Source organism: Anthonomus grandis, chromosome 3 (assembly GCF_022605725.1).
Source record: "Anthonomus grandis grandis chromosome 3, icAntGran1.3, whole genome shotgun sequence".
NCBI lineage: Eukaryota > Metazoa > Arthropoda > Insecta > Coleoptera > Curculionidae > Anthonomus > Anthonomus grandis.
Window position 1 is genome coordinate 8,643,390 of NC_065548.1, and position 20,149 is coordinate 8,663,538.

The window sequence follows — 20,149 nt, forward strand, 5'->3', positions numbered from 1 at the left end:
TCATAGATTTCTTTTTACAAAATTCAAAAATAAATCAACCAATCCAAACCAAAAAAGATAGAAATAATTAAATCGGAAGTTTGAGTGCTTAATGTGTCCCCGTAACTAATTATATAACGATTAAGTAGACGACGCTAGCTAAAATTATGGACTCTAGGGGCAACAACAGTGGTGATGAAGGTATGGAGGAAAATCATTTATTGTATCTTTTGCAACTAAAATGTGATATTTTTTAGATGGAACTGTCACCAACAAGAAACAGAGCAACGTACTGCCTTTATACGGAAACGAGAGGACAATGAATTTAAACCCACTTATTCTTACAAACATTCAGAGTAGCCACTATTTTAAAGGTTTACCCCAGTTTCTCACAGTAACCTATTTACTAATTATTTTATTTGCAGTTAATTTATACGAACTTAAGACCTATCATGAAGTAGTCGATGAAATTTTTTACAAAGTAAGCCATCTGGAGCCCTGGGAGAAAGGGTCAAGAAGAACGGCAGGTCAGTTATCCCAATTTATTGAATATCAAGATAAATATAACTCACTTTTGTTGCTTTAAACCATAAGGGCATTTGAGAAGGAGTATCTCTAATTTAAATACCTCTGCTATATTATATTTGCTTCTGTTACAGTGTGACTTAAAGTATATTTTAAACTTTAGGCCAAACAGGAATGTGTGGTGGTGTAAGAGGAGTCGGAGCAGGCGGAATCGTTTCAACAGCATACTGCCTCCTTTATAAGCTGTTCACCCTGAAACTCACCCGTAAACAGCTCAATGGGTTGATCACTCATTGTGATTCACCTTACATTCGGTGAGTAAGTATTCTATGAATCCTCGAGATGCAATTTATATTATAACCTAAATATAACAAAAAAAACTTATTTTTAGAGCCCTAGGATTCATGTATATAAGATATGTATTGCCTCCCAGTTGCCTACTAGAGTGGTACGAAGATTACCTTGAGGATGAAGAGGTGCGTACATAAGGTAGAGTGGTGACTATCTTTTTCTATTATTTCTTTTCAGGGATTTTATTAAGACGGAAAATAGTATCTCAGTGCATATTATCATATAAATTACATTTTATTTAACATTATTCTGAGTTGCAGGAACTGGACGTAAAGGCAGGAGGTGGCCAGACCATGATGATGGGTCAAGTTTTGCGACAATGGCTGGTTAAACTCGAGTGGTTTTCAACTTTATTTCCGAGGATACCCGTGCCCATTCAGCAAAAGATTCAGAAGTTTTTAGAGGTAAGATGTAGTAAATGAGTTTATTTCTTTATGTATTTACAGGATCCCCACTTTTAAAAATATACAACAATATTAAAAAATGTCCAACTATATGAAAAATATAACAATTAATAATAATAAGTAAATAATCGATAACTGATCCAGTGTTATTGGGAAATAAAGAAAAAAATATTAATTCCTTTCACTAAAAATCAGTTCATATAATTATATTAAATATACCTTAGTTCAAGTGTTTATAACTATTTTTAGAAATTTATAACAAAAATTAAAATATTCAATTTAAGTTATTAAATCATAGTTACACAGTTATAAGTTATTATAATAGTAGAATTTGAATTATGTAGTTTTATTCCTCTAGATGCAAGCATCTGTGTTCAACTTTAAAGAATTTAATGGGTAGTTTTTTTTTTTGTTAATCGTGCAGTATGTTAATCCCATTTCAAGTTACTGTCGATGATTCCCAAATACTTTACATTTGATGCTTTATGAATTTTATCTGGTAGATTTTGAATATCTACAGTAGTGGCCAAAATTATAGCAACAAATCTGAATTTTACTAATATTTAATAATTCAATATTCAATTCAATTCAATACAAAATATTACAATTCTAAGAATATAAAGCACCTAGATACCAGAGTATCTGTATGTGCTATGGTAGAAACAATTTAAAAATTCTAATATATCAATGTTGTTACCCTTAGCAGGCCAGCCGTTATATAAATTAGTTCACAATATTTAACATTTTAAATAAGTTTACCCAAAACTACATAACAAAAATCAAAAACCAGACAATAAAAATGAGAAAAAGAGAAAAAAAAAAAGATTCATATACTATATACACATATACATTTTAACTACAAAGGTATTATGTAGTATTTTACAGAATTTTCTAGTCTTTGGTACCTAAAACCTATAATATTTGAAACAAAATAAATAATTGAATAAATGTCCATACTGAGATTTTTTTCTTTTTCCCTTATGTATTTATGTTGTGATTGCTATCGAGTAAGAAAATAAAAAGTTTGGTGAAAAGCAGAATATTGATACAAGCACATATGATCAATCAACAAAATTTTCTTTTGTTTCCTAATATATAACTTAGGGCATGCTCATTAAACTTTTTGTAGTATTTCTGTTGTTTGACATTTTCTGGGAGAAGGTTATAAAATTTTGGAGCTAAAAATACTGCCGAATGTTGACCAAAATCTCGAATCATATAAGGTAGTACAATTTGCTGGTGTTTATTAGCTCGGGTTTGGTGTCTATGGTTTATTATACTTTGTTTACCATAGAATTTATGAACATAAGAGCAACAGGTTGTTATAAAAAGAGTTTTCAAATCTTGTATTTCAGAATTATATAATTGCTTTGTTGAAAATAACCTAGGTCTCTTTAACATTATCTTTACTATTGAGTTTTGTATTGTTTTAAGATTTTTTAGACTGTTTTCATATGCCCCACCCCAAATCAATATCCCATACCTTAATAGGGGTTCCACGAGAGCTTTATAGATCAACACAATCAGTTTTCTGCACAAAATTTCCCTTAGTAAATAAAATTTATGTAAGAGTGCCTTTATCTTTTTTGTTAAATAATCAATGTGTATATCCCATTTTAGATGTTTGTCTATATGGACTCCCAAATATTTTATAGAGTTTACCTGTGCAATTGGTTCATTAACATTGTTTACAATAATATTTTGAAAGTTTGGTCTATTTAAACTGTTTATGGAAAATGCTATATATTTAGATTTTTTTGGATTTAGTGACAATTTAAAGGTGTCGAAAAAATTTTTGATTAATGATAGACCTTGAAACTTAACTTTTGCCTCTTGCCATGTGTCTCCAATAAATATAATTCCTGTATCATCTGCATAGGATATTACTTTGCCAGGAGTTTTTATATCATTCACGGCATTTATATAAACATTGAAAAGTAGGGGTCCTAGTACAGTGCCCTGCGGTATTCCAATTTTAATGATATCAGGATCGCTAAGGTTACTTTTTATCTTGGTGTATTGCATTCTGTTTGATAGATAGCTCTGTAAAAGTTGTAATACTTTGCCTCTGATACCATATTTTTCTAATGTTTGTAATAATATTTGGTGTGACACTGTATCGAATGCTTTTGTTAGGTCGAGAAACACCGCAAGGCACTTTTTATTTTTGTCCATATTTTTAGTTATATCACTAACAAGCTCATATATAGCATCTATTGTACTGACTCCTCGAGTAAAACCAAATTGATTTTTTGATAGTACATTATTTTGGTCAAAATAACATAACAGTCTATCCTTAAAGCATTTTTCGAAGACTTTTCCCAGGTTAGAGATGACACTTATTGGTCTATAATTATCCATCAATTCCTTACTTCCGGACTTAAAAACTGGACTCACCACAGATACTTTAAAATGACTTGGCACTACACCAGTTTTAAAAATTAAGTTTATAATATGTACAAGTGGTGGTAAAATGTGCATATGGAGCAGTTTTAAGATTTTTGCAGAAATTCCATCTTTACCAGGTGAGCCATTATTTTTTAAAGAATTTATATATTTAATTATCTCATTCTGAGTAACGGGTTTCAAATACATGGAGTTTGGGAATGTCCTGTTTATTGTGAAGGGGTGAGGGGGAGTATTAATGCTTTTTGATAGGTTTAAACCAACATTCATGAAATGCTTGTTAAAATGATTAGCGATCTCTATAGGATTTATTATTTGATCACCATTTTGCGACCTAATCATTTTTATTTTTAATAATAACTATTATATGTATGTTTTAATCGTAAAAGTACGCCACTGGTTTAGATGGCCTCTTAATATTTAAACAAAATTTCTCATTCAAATAAAAAAAAGCCTACCTGTTTTTTTGCTGACAATAAATATTTGTAATTTCAAATATTTCACCTGGTCATAATTATAGCAACATTTGAAATTTAGTGCTCTTTCAATCTGTTGAAGTGCAATATTGAAACAATTTATATTGTGATTTCTTGGTAGTTATTAACTTATTTAAATAACAGTATGAGTCGTGGTAAAACCGTGTCTGTTGAAGTGAGGCAACTTATAATTAATCAGTATAAGTCAGGCATCAAACAGTCATCCATTGCAAAAAATTTTGCTCTTCACAGATCAGTTGTATCACGTATAGTGAAAAGATACAATAACACAGGGCTGGTAGTACCCAAAAAAAATTCGGGACCTCCCCAGAAAACTTCAAAAAAAAAGGGACAAAATGATTGTTCGGATTTCCAGGCAAAACCCATTTTTGTCCTCTTCAAAAATTAAAGGGCTTTTGGATGGCAGTGGGTGTTCCGATCTTAGTGAACGATCCATAAGGCGGCGTCTATTTGAAAATAAGTTGTTTGGACGCAGACCAGCAAAAAAGCCTCTTCTTTCCAAGAAGAACGTGAAGGCCCGACTTGAATTTGCTCGAGAACACCAGGGCTGGACTATTGATCAGTGGCGCAGAGTTATTTTTAGCGATGAATCAAAATTCAATTTATTTAAAAGTGATGGTGCTGCATACGTTCGACGTCCTGTAGGCAAAAGATTTAATCCTCGGTACACTTCTCCTACAGTTAAGCATGGTGGTGGTTCAGTTTTAGGGTGGGGCTGTTTTTCGGGGTATGGTATGGGACCTGTTCACAGAATCGAAGGGATTATGGATCGATTTATGTACAAGGATATATTAAAGAATGTTATGTTACCCTATTCTGAAGAAAATATGCCGCTGTTATATCAATTTCAACATGACAATGATCCAAAACATTCTTCAAGGCTAATAAAAGAGTTTCTCCATGATGAAAAAATTAATGTTATGAAGTGGCCCTCCCAATCTCCGGATTTAAATCCAATAGAAAATCTTTGGGAAATTGTGGATAACAGGTGTAGAACCAGGAATTTCAAAAATGCTGGAGAGCTTTTCGAAGCTCTTCAGGATAGAGTCCATAAAATGAGAGAATATGCCGGTGACGTCAGACTTCGCGCATTCCCAATTCTCCATTCTTTCAAAATAAATTCCATTCTCTTAGACGCCTTATCAAACTACAAATACGCAATGAATATAAGTTGTATATATCAAACACCGAAAGGAATATTTCTTTGGACCCATCTAGCTTTTGGAATTTTATTGGTTCTAAGAAGGCTGGCACCAGGATTCCTGGTATGATGAGGCTACCCGATGACGTGGTAATTAAAGACCCACAAGACATAGTTGATACTTTTGCACTGTTCTTTGGTGAGGCATTTATACAATCAAATTTCATTAACCATTCGTCAACGTCTGATAATGTGCCCCACTTTGACATTGCCAACGTTGATGCTTCCCAGATTATTTTGGCCAGTAAAAAACTCAAAAATAAGTTAACATCTGGTGTAGACGGTGTGCCTAGCTTCTTGGTTAAAGATTGCATTGGTGTCCTGGCAGATCCGCTGACCTACATTTTCAACTTAATACTGTCAACAGAACAAATCCCTGAAATTTGGAAGACTGCCAAAATAATACCTATTTTAAAAGCTGGGGACTCTGATTTAATCGTGAACTACAGGCCAATCTCATTACTCTGTAACTTCTCAAAACTTTTCGAAATTATCCTGATTCGGTCGCTATTTAGTCACGCAAAAGAACTCATCTCTGTAGACCAGCATGGATTTTTTAGCGGGCGATCTTGTGTTACTAACTTATCCTGTCTGTCTAGTCACATCTGTGAATCACTTGATGTTAATACTCAAGTCGATGTTATTTATACCGACTTCCAAAAAGCCTTTGATCGGATAGATCACTATATTTTGCTGCATAAATTAACTCAGTATGGTTTTTCAGGGAGATTATTTAATTTATTTTATTCCTACTTGATTGGTAGATCTCAATATGTCGAATATGAGGGCTTTAAATCGAAACTTTTTAACGTAACGTCGGGTGTGCCACAGGGCTCAAACCTGGGTCCGCTCCTGTTTAGTTTTTTTATAAATGACTTGATTGAGTCACTCACTTGTCATAGGCTGGCTTTTGCCGATGATTTGAAGCTATATTTAAGTGTATATGGTTTGGAGGATTGTGTTTTTCTTCAGAACTGTCTAAATACATTGGAGGTATGGTGCGCTGTTAACAGGTTAGGCTTGAATGCGGCTAAGTGTAGTGTGGTCAGTTACTCTAGATCAAAAACACCCTTAAATTTTAATTACTTTATTAATGATACTATTTTGAGTAGATTAGAGCAAATTACTGATCTTGGTATAACCTTTGACTCTGAATTTACATTCGTTCCACACTTCAATAACATAGTCAAGTCAGCCCTGAGAAGGCTTGGGTTCATAATTAGAAGTTCTCAGAGTTTTACTTTGGAGTCTACATTAAAACTGCTTTTCTGTTGCTTTGTGAGATCAAAACTGGAGTTTGGCTGCGTTATATGGAACCCGCTCTATCAGAATCGTGTTGGTCTCCTTGAATCTGTTCAGAGTAGATTTGCTAAGTTTTTGGCCTTCAGGCAGGATGGCATATATCCGGTAAGAGGGTTTGATCATCGGCAACTATTGGAACGCTTCAATCTACATCCATTACAACTCAGAAGAATGATCTTCTCTGTAAAATTCCTGCATGGGTTACTGAATGGATTCATTGATAGTCCTGTACTTCTTTCCGGTGTACGTTTCATGGTGCCTAGGCTTAATGCTAGACATCCCCTAACATTCTTTCTGCCAAGGCCTCATACTAACATCCTGTTGAAATCGCCACTATATACAATATGCGCTATATTTAATCGGATCTGTCACATGTGCGATATAAATTTCTCTCCGGTTCATGTGATTGTCGATATCTTGGTGGATCATTACTCTTGGGATTAAGACCCATGTGTTTAAGTTATAGTTAGTAGGTATATTGCAGTTAATTTAATTTAATTTTGTTGAATATGTGATTATCTTGTTAAACTTTTATAATTGGGTTTTTATATCATATTAATAGTTATTTGTTCTAATTCTTTGGATAACTTTTGAGAATGTGACTTTACTTTACTCTTTTTCTTTTCTTTTCATTCTTTTAGGTTTGTTTGTGTGTGTTTTTTTTAACTATATTTTTCATTGTTTTGCAACTGTTTCCTGTTATTGGGCAAGTTGCCTGTTGGAAATAAAGGCTTATTATTATTATTATTATTATTATCTAAGCTGGCTATCGTTAAGCGTAGAAGCGTAGAATTCTAGGAGATGTGAAAGAGAGAGATGCATGTATTCACGGTCAAGTAAACCTAATCAGGGAAATATGGGGCCTCCCCTTTATTGATTTTTTGGTTTAAATTTAAGTTTGTGCGCATTTTACGTCACCGGCATATTCTCTCATTTTATGGACTCTACTTGATTGTCAATTGATCATGATGTTATAAACAAACTTATTTTATCCATGCCAAAAAGATGCATTGCTGTTATAAGGGCTAAAGGGTACTTTACTAAATACTGAAGAATATTATTGTATTGTAATCTTATTTTGACTTTGGAGAATAAATAAATTGATTTTTCTAAAATGTGTTGCTATAATTTTGTCCAACCCGTTTCCTAAAAAAAAATCCCATTTTTTATTTCTTTTATAAAGTAACAAAAAAATAAACATAAATAAAAAGCTTTGTAAAAAATACATCATAATATATACCAGTTTTTTTTCTAATCTACCACATCATATAATTTGAAGGAAAAATGTACTTGTTGCTATAATTATGGCCACTACTGTAAGTATGAAAACAATGGTCGATTTATTCTAGTCTTTGAAAATGCGATGTAGTTAGTTTTTTGGACATTTAAACTTAATTTGTGTACATCAAGCCATTTTTTTAAAAGCATAATTCCTCTTTGAGCACACTGGTTTTGCCTCCTCCCAAGTATCTCCATCAAAAGCAATAACAGTGTCATCAGCATATGAAATGATTACACCATTTATGTTGAAATTTGTGATTGAGTTGTTATAAAAAATAAATATTCTTAAGTATTCATAATAAAAAAAAAATAAATAGATTATTTTATAGTAGTTAAGCAAAAGATTAAATTTCTAATAAGTGGACTATATTTAAAGGAAAGAAAATTATTTTTGATTCTGTTAATTAACTTTAAATCGAGTAAGTTGTGAGAGTATAATTATATAATAAAATAATTATCCAATGTGTGAAATTTGTTAATTGGTGAATATTTGTTTGGTGATGACCCATTGAAAATAGTGGTGTATCTCTTAAGAATTCTTGGATGGCACTTATAATTAATTAAATTTAATGAATTAGAGCAGTCAGTATGTATACAATATATAGAACAATAAGATACAATACTAAGGACCAGAGTACCAAACCCTAAATGTAGAAATTGAAAAATCTTGGGAATTTCTCATAATAAATCCAAGCATGTGAAGAGCCTTATTAGAAATAATATTGATATGTGATATAAATGACAAGGAACTACGCTAACTTCAGCCTTGCAAGATAATTTGTGTTAATGTCATAGCTAAAGTTAGCAGCATTTTTAGTTTGGAGAGTGATGTGACAAAACACTTATCTCTATTTAAATATAGGTTAGTGGAAATAGACCAATTATAAAATGAGTTTAAATCCTCTTGAATTTTTAGTCAGTCTGATTAGTTTGAGATTCTGAAATATAATTGATAATAAATAAATAAATTGAAAAAGAGGCCCACATGTGGACCTTGTGGGACCCCCAATATCACTAAAATTAGAATCGATAGTGAGCCTCTGATATAAACAAATCGAACCTTTTTCCATGAAAGGAACCAGTCAGGAAAACCATAACACTTTAAATCAAATCAAATATGCTTTATTGGCACATAACATAAAAATGTTGTTGACAAAGCTGATTTAAATATAGAATAAGCAAACATACAATAAAAGAAACAAATGGGAACACATAAACAATAAATTGATCAATAAACTTAAAAAATTAAAGTCAAAACATTGGTCAAAATCTATGTCGTTATTGTTCACCATGCAATACTGTAAAAACCACCTTAAATCAACTTTTTTTTGCACCAAATCTGAACCTCAATAAAGTCAAATAAACTTAAAAATGGTCTTAATTTAGTGTATAAACTTAAAAGAAGTATTCTACAGATATAATCATTCAAACCTCGTCTATAGGAAATAGTCTATGGGCGTAAGCGAAAAGGGACATATGGAGTCCGCATGAGACAGACAGAGGGCACACTACATGCCGTTTCCAAATTAATTCGTTTGGCAACACTGATATTTCTGCCGCATGGCTCTCCGCTCGTTCATCGAAAAACGAGACAATTTTTATCCCCACCACACTGCACTGCCAATATGAGATTGCATTTTAAACGTTTAACGTTATTTTTATTCCTAGCTTCCTGTTTAATCAGCAAAAATTAAATTTAAAACCGCTCCGTATTTTCTTGTTAAAATGTGTTCTCTTAAGGAAAAAAAAACAAATTATTAAGTGGTATTATGCCGGCAGTTCTGTCGATGAAATATCGGGCAGAATTGCATTCACGTTCGAAAATCGGCCCATTCCCGTACGCAGCACAATTTTTGCAATTATCCATAGGTTTGAGACCTTTGGGTGCTTGCAAAATTTCAGGAAATGCTAGGCAAATGAGTAACCACCTGTTGTTAGACCGCTAGGCGAAGAAAGGGAGCTTTGACGGATGGAATTTTGCCATGAAGTATTGGAAAGGACAAATCGGGACGAAATGTTTATTAGTAACATTTTGTTTTCAGATGATTCCCTTTCTCTATTTGTGGTAAACATAATCCGTCCATTACAGTGGGTTATTCGAGGGAAAATAAGCACATAAGAATACCAACACGTACACAATACCCTCAAAAGGTTAATGTATGGGCTGGCATTTTAGGTGATTCAATTATAGGCCCTTTTTTTATCAATGAAAACCTTAATGCCAACAAATAACTTAATCTTTTGAGGAATGAAGTTTTTCCTGCCATTCGAGGGTTCAATATCAATTTAGAACAAGGTTGGTTTCAACAGGATGGTTGTCCCGCTCATAACGTATTAGTGGTACGTCAATTTCTCGAAAAGTCTTTCCCTGATCGAACAATCAGTGGAAACGGTACTATTAAATGGCCCGCCAGAAACCCCCAATGATTTTTTTTTGGGGTACCTAAAAGAACAAATTTATAGCCACGAAAATGAACGGGCTACTAATTTAGAAGAGCTTTGTGTTAAAATTAGGCAAGCATTTAATAGTATCTCCATTGAAATGTTGTCGAACACGAGAAGGTCGTTTTATGATCGACTGACGTACTGCACTGCTAAACAGGTTGGTCTTTTTGAACCTGACATAAGATAATTTTAATTTTTATTTAATATTATTAAATTAACTTAATTTGGAATTAATTTTTTTTATTTCCTATCCAATATTTAGTTAATTTATGTTTACAACATTATTGCAGTCGGTTTTTAGTTTATTTTTTGCTGTTAGGACAGGCAGCAGCAAAGACTCAAACGAAACAATTTTTTTTTTATTTGCCACAGAGCAGTGCATCCCTGCTTGAACGGCTTAAGAATACTGAAAGTAGTGATGGGATTATTCACATTAAAAATCATTCATAATTCGATTATGAAAATAATCGGTAGCATGCGATTATCGAAAAATAATTCGATTATTTTAAATGAGTTATGGAAAGATTAAAATTAAAAAATGAAATATAATCGTCATACGTCTTGTTCACTCGCAAGTCGTTGCCATGTCTTTTCTTTTTCATTTTTTTTTATGATTGATAGTAATAGATTTTATTTTATTTTTCTATAAAATATTCAATGCTTAATAATAATAAACATAATTATTTTTTGGTATTAAATACTGTAGGACGAAAGTATGCAACTTTTAGATACAATTTAAGATTGTAATTTACCTAAAAGTAAATATGACAAAATTAATTCTTTTAGTTCTTTTAAAATTTTTTATTTTTGTTATAAATTTATTATTGTAAATAAACATATTTTATTTAGTAAATAATGGTAATATAAAATCATTCTAAGAATATTTTAAAATTTTCTTGCACATGTGACAAACGGCTTGTTTTGCATCGAGTTTGTTAAAATAATTCCAAACTACAGATTTTTTTTTTATTCCGGACCTCATTTACTATTTATAGGAATACTAACTTCCTACAGTTTATCAATAATTTAAAGTTAAAAATATTAAGATTTAAAATATACTTTTTTAAGAAAGAAGAACAGTTTAATGATCAAGGAACAAAAATATACAAAATTATTTGTCACAAATTGATCAGCCGATATATGTCTTGTGATTTGCGATGCAATATACACAGGAGCGATTTTTAATTCGAATTATAATCCAATTATTGAATTCATTCATAACCTAATAATCGGATTATCGAAATAATGCGATTTTTCCGATTACTAACTGAAAGGTTTCGGGCTTCGGCGGGGTCCGCTGCTGTCACAACGTTGGCAGACCTACCGCGATATATAATTCCTATAAGCGTTAGAATGATCATATCTGTATAATAGTGTAGTAGCCTTTTAAAACTAACGTCTTTTTACCTGTCTCCTCAATAACTTATAAGAAACTGTCTTATGAAGAGGCCGTGGAAGATGGTTAAATACTTTTTTACTTTCGTAAAAAAATGATTTTTTGTTTAAGAAAGATGTAGGGATTAGGAGATATATTATATGAAGACCTAGTATTATTTACATTTTCCGATTGGATAACTAAAGAATGCTTCTTATGCATCAAGCAGTATCCAGTATAAATAAAGATGGAAGAGTCAAGATTTTCTGGATAATAAAGTGAGACTCATGATACTTAAGAAGACGTAAATGTCTTAGGGCACGCTTTTGCGGCACAAACACGGAGTTAAATAAATTTGCGGATGTGTGCTCCCCTTATTTAGGTAAATAAAAAAAAAATAAAAAAACACACCCATTATATTTTATGAATTAATTATAATTTACAGCATAAAAAGTAAGAGTTTGACAGTGTTGTACTTCCATTCCTCTTGAAGTAAATTACACTTCATATTTTGGTTCTGCAGTGATTTTATACCTTAAACAAAAGTCTTACCTTGCAGCAAAGATTTCCACCTCAAGCGGTCCAAGTGGCCCAAGAACGCGCCCGTGGATTCGAAAGAGACAGACAACCAGCGCGTGAAGACCTCCGAAGGGACTTTTTAAGGGACGACCGACGTGTAGACGAGGGTAGAAGCGACACAGGAAGAAATGACAGAAGAGATAGGGACAACAGGTAAATTCTTACATAACCCCTGTAATATCCCTTAATATCCTTGATTTAGGTATCGGGATGAGCATGATAGACGCGAACGAAAGCACAGGGATAGAAGTAGGAGCCCTAACAGAAGCAAACATTATCATAATAGGGATAGGAGCAAGGACAGAGGGGATAGGTACAACAGAGATAGGGAGGATCGATTCAGAGGCGGCAGCAGTAGATATTAGGCTCAGGATCTCTTTTTTTTTTAAGTACAGGTAGAAGGGAAGGAGGTTCACAACGATTGTTTTCAGATTATCGGCGTTTTTTTTTTGGATCGTGTTATTATGCAAAAAAAACCGGGTATTATTTATAAATGGTTGTAAATCTTCTTTTCATGTCGCACATTACGGGAAATAATATTTTAAGTTCTTTTAAAATGTTATAAGAGCAGAGTTTTTAAATAATATTACGAATTGTTTAGAGTAATCGGAGATGTACGCTGCCATCCTACGTCAGAATATTCGAATTTTTAGCGTGTGGTTTCCAGCTCTAGGAAAATCCACTTTGCCATTCATAAATAAAGGATCTTGGCATATTTCTAAATCCAAATAATTACTTTTATATTAAACAATATTGTACACATTGTTTTTGCATGAATTAAATGAAAACTAATGATTCAGAAATATGGCAAGATGTTATATTTATAAATCACAAGGTAGATTTCCCAGAGGTGAAAACAAACGTAAATTGTAAAATGAACTGTTCAGAATTATTTAAAAAATAAGGCTGAATAAACAAAAGGAGTTCCACGTTTTAGTCCTATTCAAGTTTTGCACCAATAAATTTCTCTGTTTTTCCTTATAACTTATTTTAAATTACATTCTACTCAAGCAGCACTATTTAAATAGTTCACCAGTTTTACGCGCTAAAACACGTTTGCCCTTGTGATTTATTCTTCACCACGAACTTTTAACTCTTTGATCACTGTCTCCTTTATTTTCTTCGGCTTTTTTGTAGGCCAATTAGTTAACACTTCTTCACGATCTTGCATTTTTTTAAGTATAATTTTTGAGCAAGAAAACGCAAATTCTAACCTCCAGTCAAAAATCACAAGAACACGTCTGGTTTATAGACAAAACAATAACAAACTGACTAATAATTCGAGCGCTTCAGCAAGATTTTACGACAAAAAGCACACATGTCCTATCCTGTCGCACGGACTAATACTGTATTTGGTGGAAAAACAATGGACATGTGTGTTTTTTGCGGAATTATCGAATTTTCAATTAGCTCTATCTTAGTAACAGACGAAAAACAATGAAAAACACAAAGTCACGGTCTCACAACATTTACTTAAAGCTACACGGGTTTCACTCTATTCAGAGCATCATCAGGCCTTAAAAAGCCACTAACGTTGGCAAAACAGTAAATAAACATACATTGTAAACATAAGTAAAACATAATGTATGTTTATTTACTGTTTTGCCAACGTTAGTGGCTTTTTAAGGCCTGATGATGCTCTGAATAGAGTGAAACACGTGTAGCTTTAAGTAAATGTTGTGAGACCGTGACTTTGTGTTTTTCATTGTTTTTCGTCTGTTGTATACGTCGGTCTCTTTGTGAAAAATGGATGAGATTTTCTTATCTATCTTAGTACTTGTGCCGTTTTTGTAGAATCTTATTTTAGGAGATTAAAAACAGCATATTTTTAAACTAGATGGTGCCACTAGCTCAATTTCGTTGATTTTAGACATGTGCGGTTTTTGTAAAACACGCCTCAATTAATTTATCGATTTCGCTCATGTTTTGATTATACAATCTTATGGATTCAAAAAAGGCATCTTTGATTAGCGGAATTCCCTATTTCGTGCTCATAAGTTCATCAGCAACATGAGGTTTATACCATTTACTTATTTTAGTTTCAAAAGGGACATCCTTATCTTATCAGTCAATCCATGCTTTTCTTGAATATGTTGAATGTTTTTTTTTAGCAATTCACCATCAGGTTTCTCTTGTAAATCGCAAAGTTCTTCATAGTCTTAATAATCATTATTTTCTACTCCTTTAACTCAGGAGGTTAGAATTTCAACAAATTTGATTCATCTCTAACACCTTGTTAATCTAAGTTAGTTCGTTTTCTGTAAGGAATAGTTTTTTGACATAATCTTTAACAAATACAACATTATTGTATTAGTGATTTTTAGTGATTTTTTCAAATTCTAGAGATCCCAACTTAAGAATTCCAAAAAAAAAATGCCTTTCGTATTGGTTATTGTATTCCCAAAATAATATTGTCCCTGCTACGTCAAGCCACGTTGATACGGTACGGTATGGGTGATTAAAAGGGTTAAACAACTAAGAATTATAGATACTATCATAAGCATAGCTGCTTTACTTAGAGGAATAATGAAAAAATTGTTTTGTAAGATTTTCTGAATGTTATTGCGTACCAACAGTTTGGTTCAGACCAAATTTTAACACAATTTGGCATATCTTTAATTTTAATTGGTTATAAGTAGAGTTAAGCAATTTAATTTCCGAGCCTCTTGCATCAGCCTATTTTTCATTCCCTTTATTGTTCCGCATGTTTCTCTGTAGTTAATTGCAAGCCGAGTTCTTAATTTCTTTAAAAAAAAAGTATAATCCCATTTTAAATAAATGATCTTTCCAGTTTTCCTCATTTACTGAGTGTCAATCCATATAAGTTTAACGTCAAATTGAACATGTTTACATTCTATATATTACTGGTCGCTAATGTAGCAAGTTCATTTATGCCTATGCTATCAAACTTTTCAAGGAGAATCTGATATTTCTGGAATTTCATTCAAAAATCTTGAATTTTTTCATTGGTCAATACTTCCTCTGCAAATATTTGTTGATTTTGTCTATTATAACTGGGCGAATATACGCCTATGTTCTTGTACTGGGGTCCAATAAGAGTCCTTATATACTCATATTTTTTGCATGCCATCATATTTGTTTAGAATCTTGGAGTATTTACTTCAGGCTATAGTTTTTAAGAAGCAGATCATATCAATATGAGAGGGCATGCCTTCGCTCTATTCTATGATTTGATCATATGCTTTAATTAATTTCATCACATTTAAGCAATAAGAGGAATAAAATATATTAATAAAATTCAAGAAATACTCCTGTTGTGGTAGTCCAGCAGGATCAATTTATGGTTGAATTTCAGGGAAAAAATTAATAAATCATTATCCTAACTGCTTAACATTTAAAAAACTGCCTAAATTTAGAAAAATCCGACTTAACTGCTTGGAATTTAAAAATAAATGGACAATTTTTCAATGAGAAAAAAAGCGCCTCTGAAATTAGACAATTTAATCGAAAAATTGTAATTATATTACTATTCCAGGCAGTTACGTCATTCATTGATTAATTCTTTTTTTTTTAAGTAGTTAAGCTATTAAACTTTTAGTTTAATTCCAGGCAGTCGAGCCATAAATGCGTAACTATTTTGTTATTCCAGGCAGTTGAAGCTTATTAATTAATTTTTTGCCTGAAATAATGAATTTATGGCTCGACCAGTGGCGAAGCGTGAACTTTTTTTTCGAGTAGACAAACAATAAAAATCGCTAATTAGAAAAAAAATGTGTATTCCATATTATTCACTTTAGTGAAATAGGGAATAAAAGCGCATGAAAGATTAACTCAAAGAGAAAAATTATGCAGCGATATAAAAAAGAAAAAAATAATAATAGATAGCATAAAAATAAATACTACTTCCAAAAAAACACAACATATATTATAAATATTACATGTATATACTTTACATAAATATTCATATTGCTTTATAAAGAAGTTCAATACGACGCGATTTGCTCATAGCAAAATTGTCAATGACTTTTTCTTTAAATTGTGGGTGTCGATTGTAATCTCCAACGATATCTTTTTCTATAGATAGCGTGGATAACGCTGACAACCGTTCGTTCTTCATCGAGTTTCTCAAATATGTTTTTATTCGTTTTAAGGTACTCATAGATCTTTCTGAGGAGGCACTGGTCACTGGTATAGTAAAAATTAGCCTCAATAATTTTATACTTTCAGAAAAAACATCATTTAAATCATTATCATAAATATAATTAAATAATTGTAATGGTTCTAAATATTGTTTAATATCACAAGCATATATAACTGATAGTTCATTTTCTAATTTTAATAAATTAAAAATTTTTGGATAGGGACTATCCAATTTTTGGTAAAGGTATTTTAGGGATTGTTTTAAATAATCGGGATATTTTTCCCTATCAAAAAGATTTATAAATGATAATTTGTGAATATCGCTAAATCGTTCCTGCAATTGAACAATAATTGTATCAATTACCTCAAATGCAACTCTTTTAAAATTCATCTTAATATTCTGAGAAATCGCGTCACCTAAAAATTCGTCACATTGGTCTACACAAGAAGCAATGGTTTCATCTTTACGTAAGTCAGATATATTTTTAATTGTTTGTTCTACTTCTTTGAAACAAATTGCAGGATTTGACAGTATTTTTAAATGCAAAATTGAGTATAAATGATTTAAAAACACGAAAATTTTATAAAAAAGACATAACATAAGAACAAATTTAGGTTGTTTTAATATTTTGATTAAACCTATAGCCAAATTAGTACTTTCTGGATCGAATTTATCAGAATCTTCTATGAATTTCATAATTTTTAATAGAGTGTGATAGTTTTGAAAAATAGAGAATACTGATCGAGAATGGAAATTCCATCTTGTGTCAGACCCACTTGGAATACTAAAACCTGATTTTCTTAATTCATCTGCTCGTAAAGGAGATCTTGCAAAAAAAGTTTTAAAACTACTTAAATTACAAATAAACAGTTTAACATTAGTAATTCGCTTGGAACAATGTAAAAGAACTAAATTTAGTTGGTGAGCATAACAGTGTATAAACAGTGCTTGTGGGCAGATTTTTTTTATTATAGTTTGTACGCCACCCTTCGTTTCTGACATGACACTAGCCCCGTCATAAGTTTGGGATAAAAGTTTTTTTTCGACTTGGCATAATTTTAACACATCCAATATTTTACTACTAAGACCTACGGCCGTCTTATCACCAGATACATCATAAAATCCAAGAAATCTTTCTACTATCTCATTTTTACAGGCATACCTCAAAATAACACTAAATTGCGCACAACACGAAATGTCTGTAGTTTCGTCAGCTTGAACAGAAACAAATTCGGTGTTTTTTAATTCTTCTAAAATTATTTCCTGAACTACACATGTGATAGATTCAACAAGATCATTCTGGATGTCACTCGATGTCCCTCTAAAAACCGAACTGCTTTCTAAGTGATCCTTAATGGCAGGTTCCTCCATAGCTAGTAGCTGCAATATCTCCAAATAATTTCCTAAAATATTTATATTCACTGCTAACATTTTAGCAATTAAGTTACAATAACCTACCTTTATTTCTTGACTCTCCAGTCTCATCATGGCCTCTAAATGCAAGTTTTTGCTTCGCTAAAAAACATACAACGTCAATTAATCGGCCTACTATCTGTCTATTTTTTTTTCACTTTCTCATTGTGTCGAAGAACATTAATTTTTCGCGCCTCAATAAGAGTGTGATCAATGCGGACTTTTCCCAACATGCAAAAAAATTCATTACATGAAATGTGTTTTTTCGAGGTAGCATGTTTGTTCGCTTTCTGAACAAAATTTTTGATTGCATTGATCCCATCTTTTGCCCAAGCTTCTTCTCCGCCAAATAAAACACAGGGAAAGCAGTACAAAGCATTCAAATTGACACTTCCCGTCAACCAGCTGAACGACTCGTACCAGGTTTTTTGGAATTTCCGGATAGTTTTGCCGTCTTTTTGTGAAATATTAAGATCAGGTCGTTTTTGAGAATTTTTTAAATTAAGTTTTTCTTCTAATGATAAAGAAGAAAAGTTTCGTTCTTTAATGTATGTAATTGGATCTTCAATATCCATTATTTTAAAATTAAATAAGACAAATAAAAACAAAACTCAAATACAATTACCAATATCAAACAGTCATTCATTAATAACTACTAAAATTAAAATATCCACTAAAAAAAACGTTTTTTATACACCCAAAAATAAAAATACTACTAAATATTAAATTACTAGAGCACGCGCCCGCACCAAATGCCAAATGCAGATTCATCAAAACAAAACAAAACTGAAGATGTATTGCGGCCGACCAGATCAAGTGTGTCCATAAACAATAACCCCTCAACAGCTTAATAAAATAGCTGGTCGACTTCCATAGACAAAAGCTCGAATGTCTTTCCCGCGAGTAAATTTCGCAGACGTAATAGGCTGAATGCGATGCGGCCGGACCTCTGTCGCCTGCTTGATGCGTATTTGGTTCGATTAGATGCTAAGACAAATATCAATGTGTCTTCCTGGGGCTCGGTGTGCATTTTTATTTTAATCGGTGCGGCAGGCGGGGCGCGCCTTCGAATTAATCATGTATAGATACGTTCTGTGTTAATTTTTTTTTAAATTTAAATTCAACAATTACATGAAATAATTAAGTAATAAATTAATAATAAATAACAGGATAATTTTGGGTAGACAGTGTCTACCTTGTCTACTCGTACGCTTCGCCACTGGGCTCGACTGCTTGGAATTCAAACATAAAACGTCTTTTTTACAGCCTGAAAAAAAATCATAAATCCATGCCTGAAACACCTAAAATTAAAATAAAAGTTTATTAGCCAAACTATTTAAAAAAAATTAATTGATGTCTTAACTGCCTGTACTAATAACATAATTACAAATTTTCGCTTGATGTGGCTTATTCCATGCAGCTCAGGCTTACTTTTTTTTCACGTTGAACATCTGTATATTAATTTTTACAATTCTAGGTAGTCCAGCCATAAATTCCTAATTATTTCGTTAGTCCAGGTAGCTGAAGCTAGTTATGTTCTTAAAATTTACACCGTTTATTAATTTTTTGCCTGGAATAATGACGCAATTATGAATTTATGGCCCCCTTGCTTGGAATTCAAACATAAATCGATGGGTTTACAGCCTCAAAAAAAAACATAAATTGAATGACAAATTTGATGCTTGAAATCGCATCCTGTGTTCGAACATACGAATTGTGAAGAAAAATGAGAACATTTCTATAATCATTATTTGCTATGTTGAATTAAAATTACTAGGGGTTTGTGTTGTCTTATATTACAGATAAACCATTAGTATTTATGTTTAAGTGTCCTGACTTGGGACGGCAGTACAGGTTACCCGACATTCTAATAAGTTTCTTACCCACTTATGAATGCATAGAAGATTAATTTATGTTTTCTCTTTATATTATTATATATGACTTTGTAGATTTTTCATAATTGTTTTTTGTAGACATTATTTTTATCTCTTTATAATTTAATAAGAATTTTAATTAGGGGATTAAATAAAGTTTTTTAAGTCGTATTATGGTTTTATTGAAAAGTTGAGATCGGTTTAGTCTTACCACTACTTTTTAAATACATTTATAACATCAAAATGCGTAAAAATACTTGGGGGCACCGACTCGAAATGCACCACCCTCTCGATATTGCAACCGTATTTAATTAAAATATCCGAGAAGGTTTTTTCTTCCTTTTTAATCCAGGGCCGTCGATCGTCTCCTATTTGATAAGGTGTTACGTGAACATGGATATTTATTCCTAGAAAC

At 32.0% G+C, this 20,149-nt stretch overlaps 2 protein-coding genes across 3 annotated transcripts in view; one reads left to right on the forward strand and one right to left on the reverse strand.

Moving 5' to 3' along the window:
- On the forward strand, nt 1–19,903 carry LOC126733718 (pre-mRNA-splicing factor 38B). Its single transcript, XM_050437096.1, has 8 exons — nt 1–180; nt 237–353; nt 405–506; nt 668–818; nt 896–980; nt 1,116–1,259; nt 12,326–12,498; nt 12,548–19,903. Exons 1-8 carry the CDS (start codon nt 147–149, stop codon nt 12,708–12,710), a joined length of 969 nt encoding a protein of 322 aa, XP_050293053.1. The 5' UTR covers nt 1–146; the 3' UTR covers nt 12,711–19,903.
- Nucleotides 19,901–20,149, reverse strand: part of LOC126733721 (mitochondrial protein C2orf69) — an 18,099-nt gene continuing 17,850 nt past the window's right edge. For both annotated transcript variants that reach the window (XM_050437100.1, XM_050437099.1), the window contains exon 6: nt 19,901–20,141. In XM_050437100.1, the coding sequence (XP_050293057.1) occupies nt 20,078–20,141 (64 nt within the window). In that variant the 3' untranslated portion in view covers nt 19,901–20,077. The remainder of the gene's footprint in view (nt 20,142–20,149) is intronic.

Coding starts and splice junctions, on each gene's coding strand:
- LOC126733718 (XM_050437096.1), top strand. CDS start 147: ATGGACTCTAGGGGCAACAACAGTGGTGATGAAG. Junction 181..236: donor CAACAACAGTGGTGATGAAG/GTATGGAGGAAA, acceptor GATATTTTTTAG/ATGGAACTGTCACCAACAAG. Junction 981..1,115: donor ATTACCTTGAGGATGAAGAG/GTGCGTACATAA, acceptor TCTGAGTTGCAG/GAACTGGACGTAAAGGCAGG.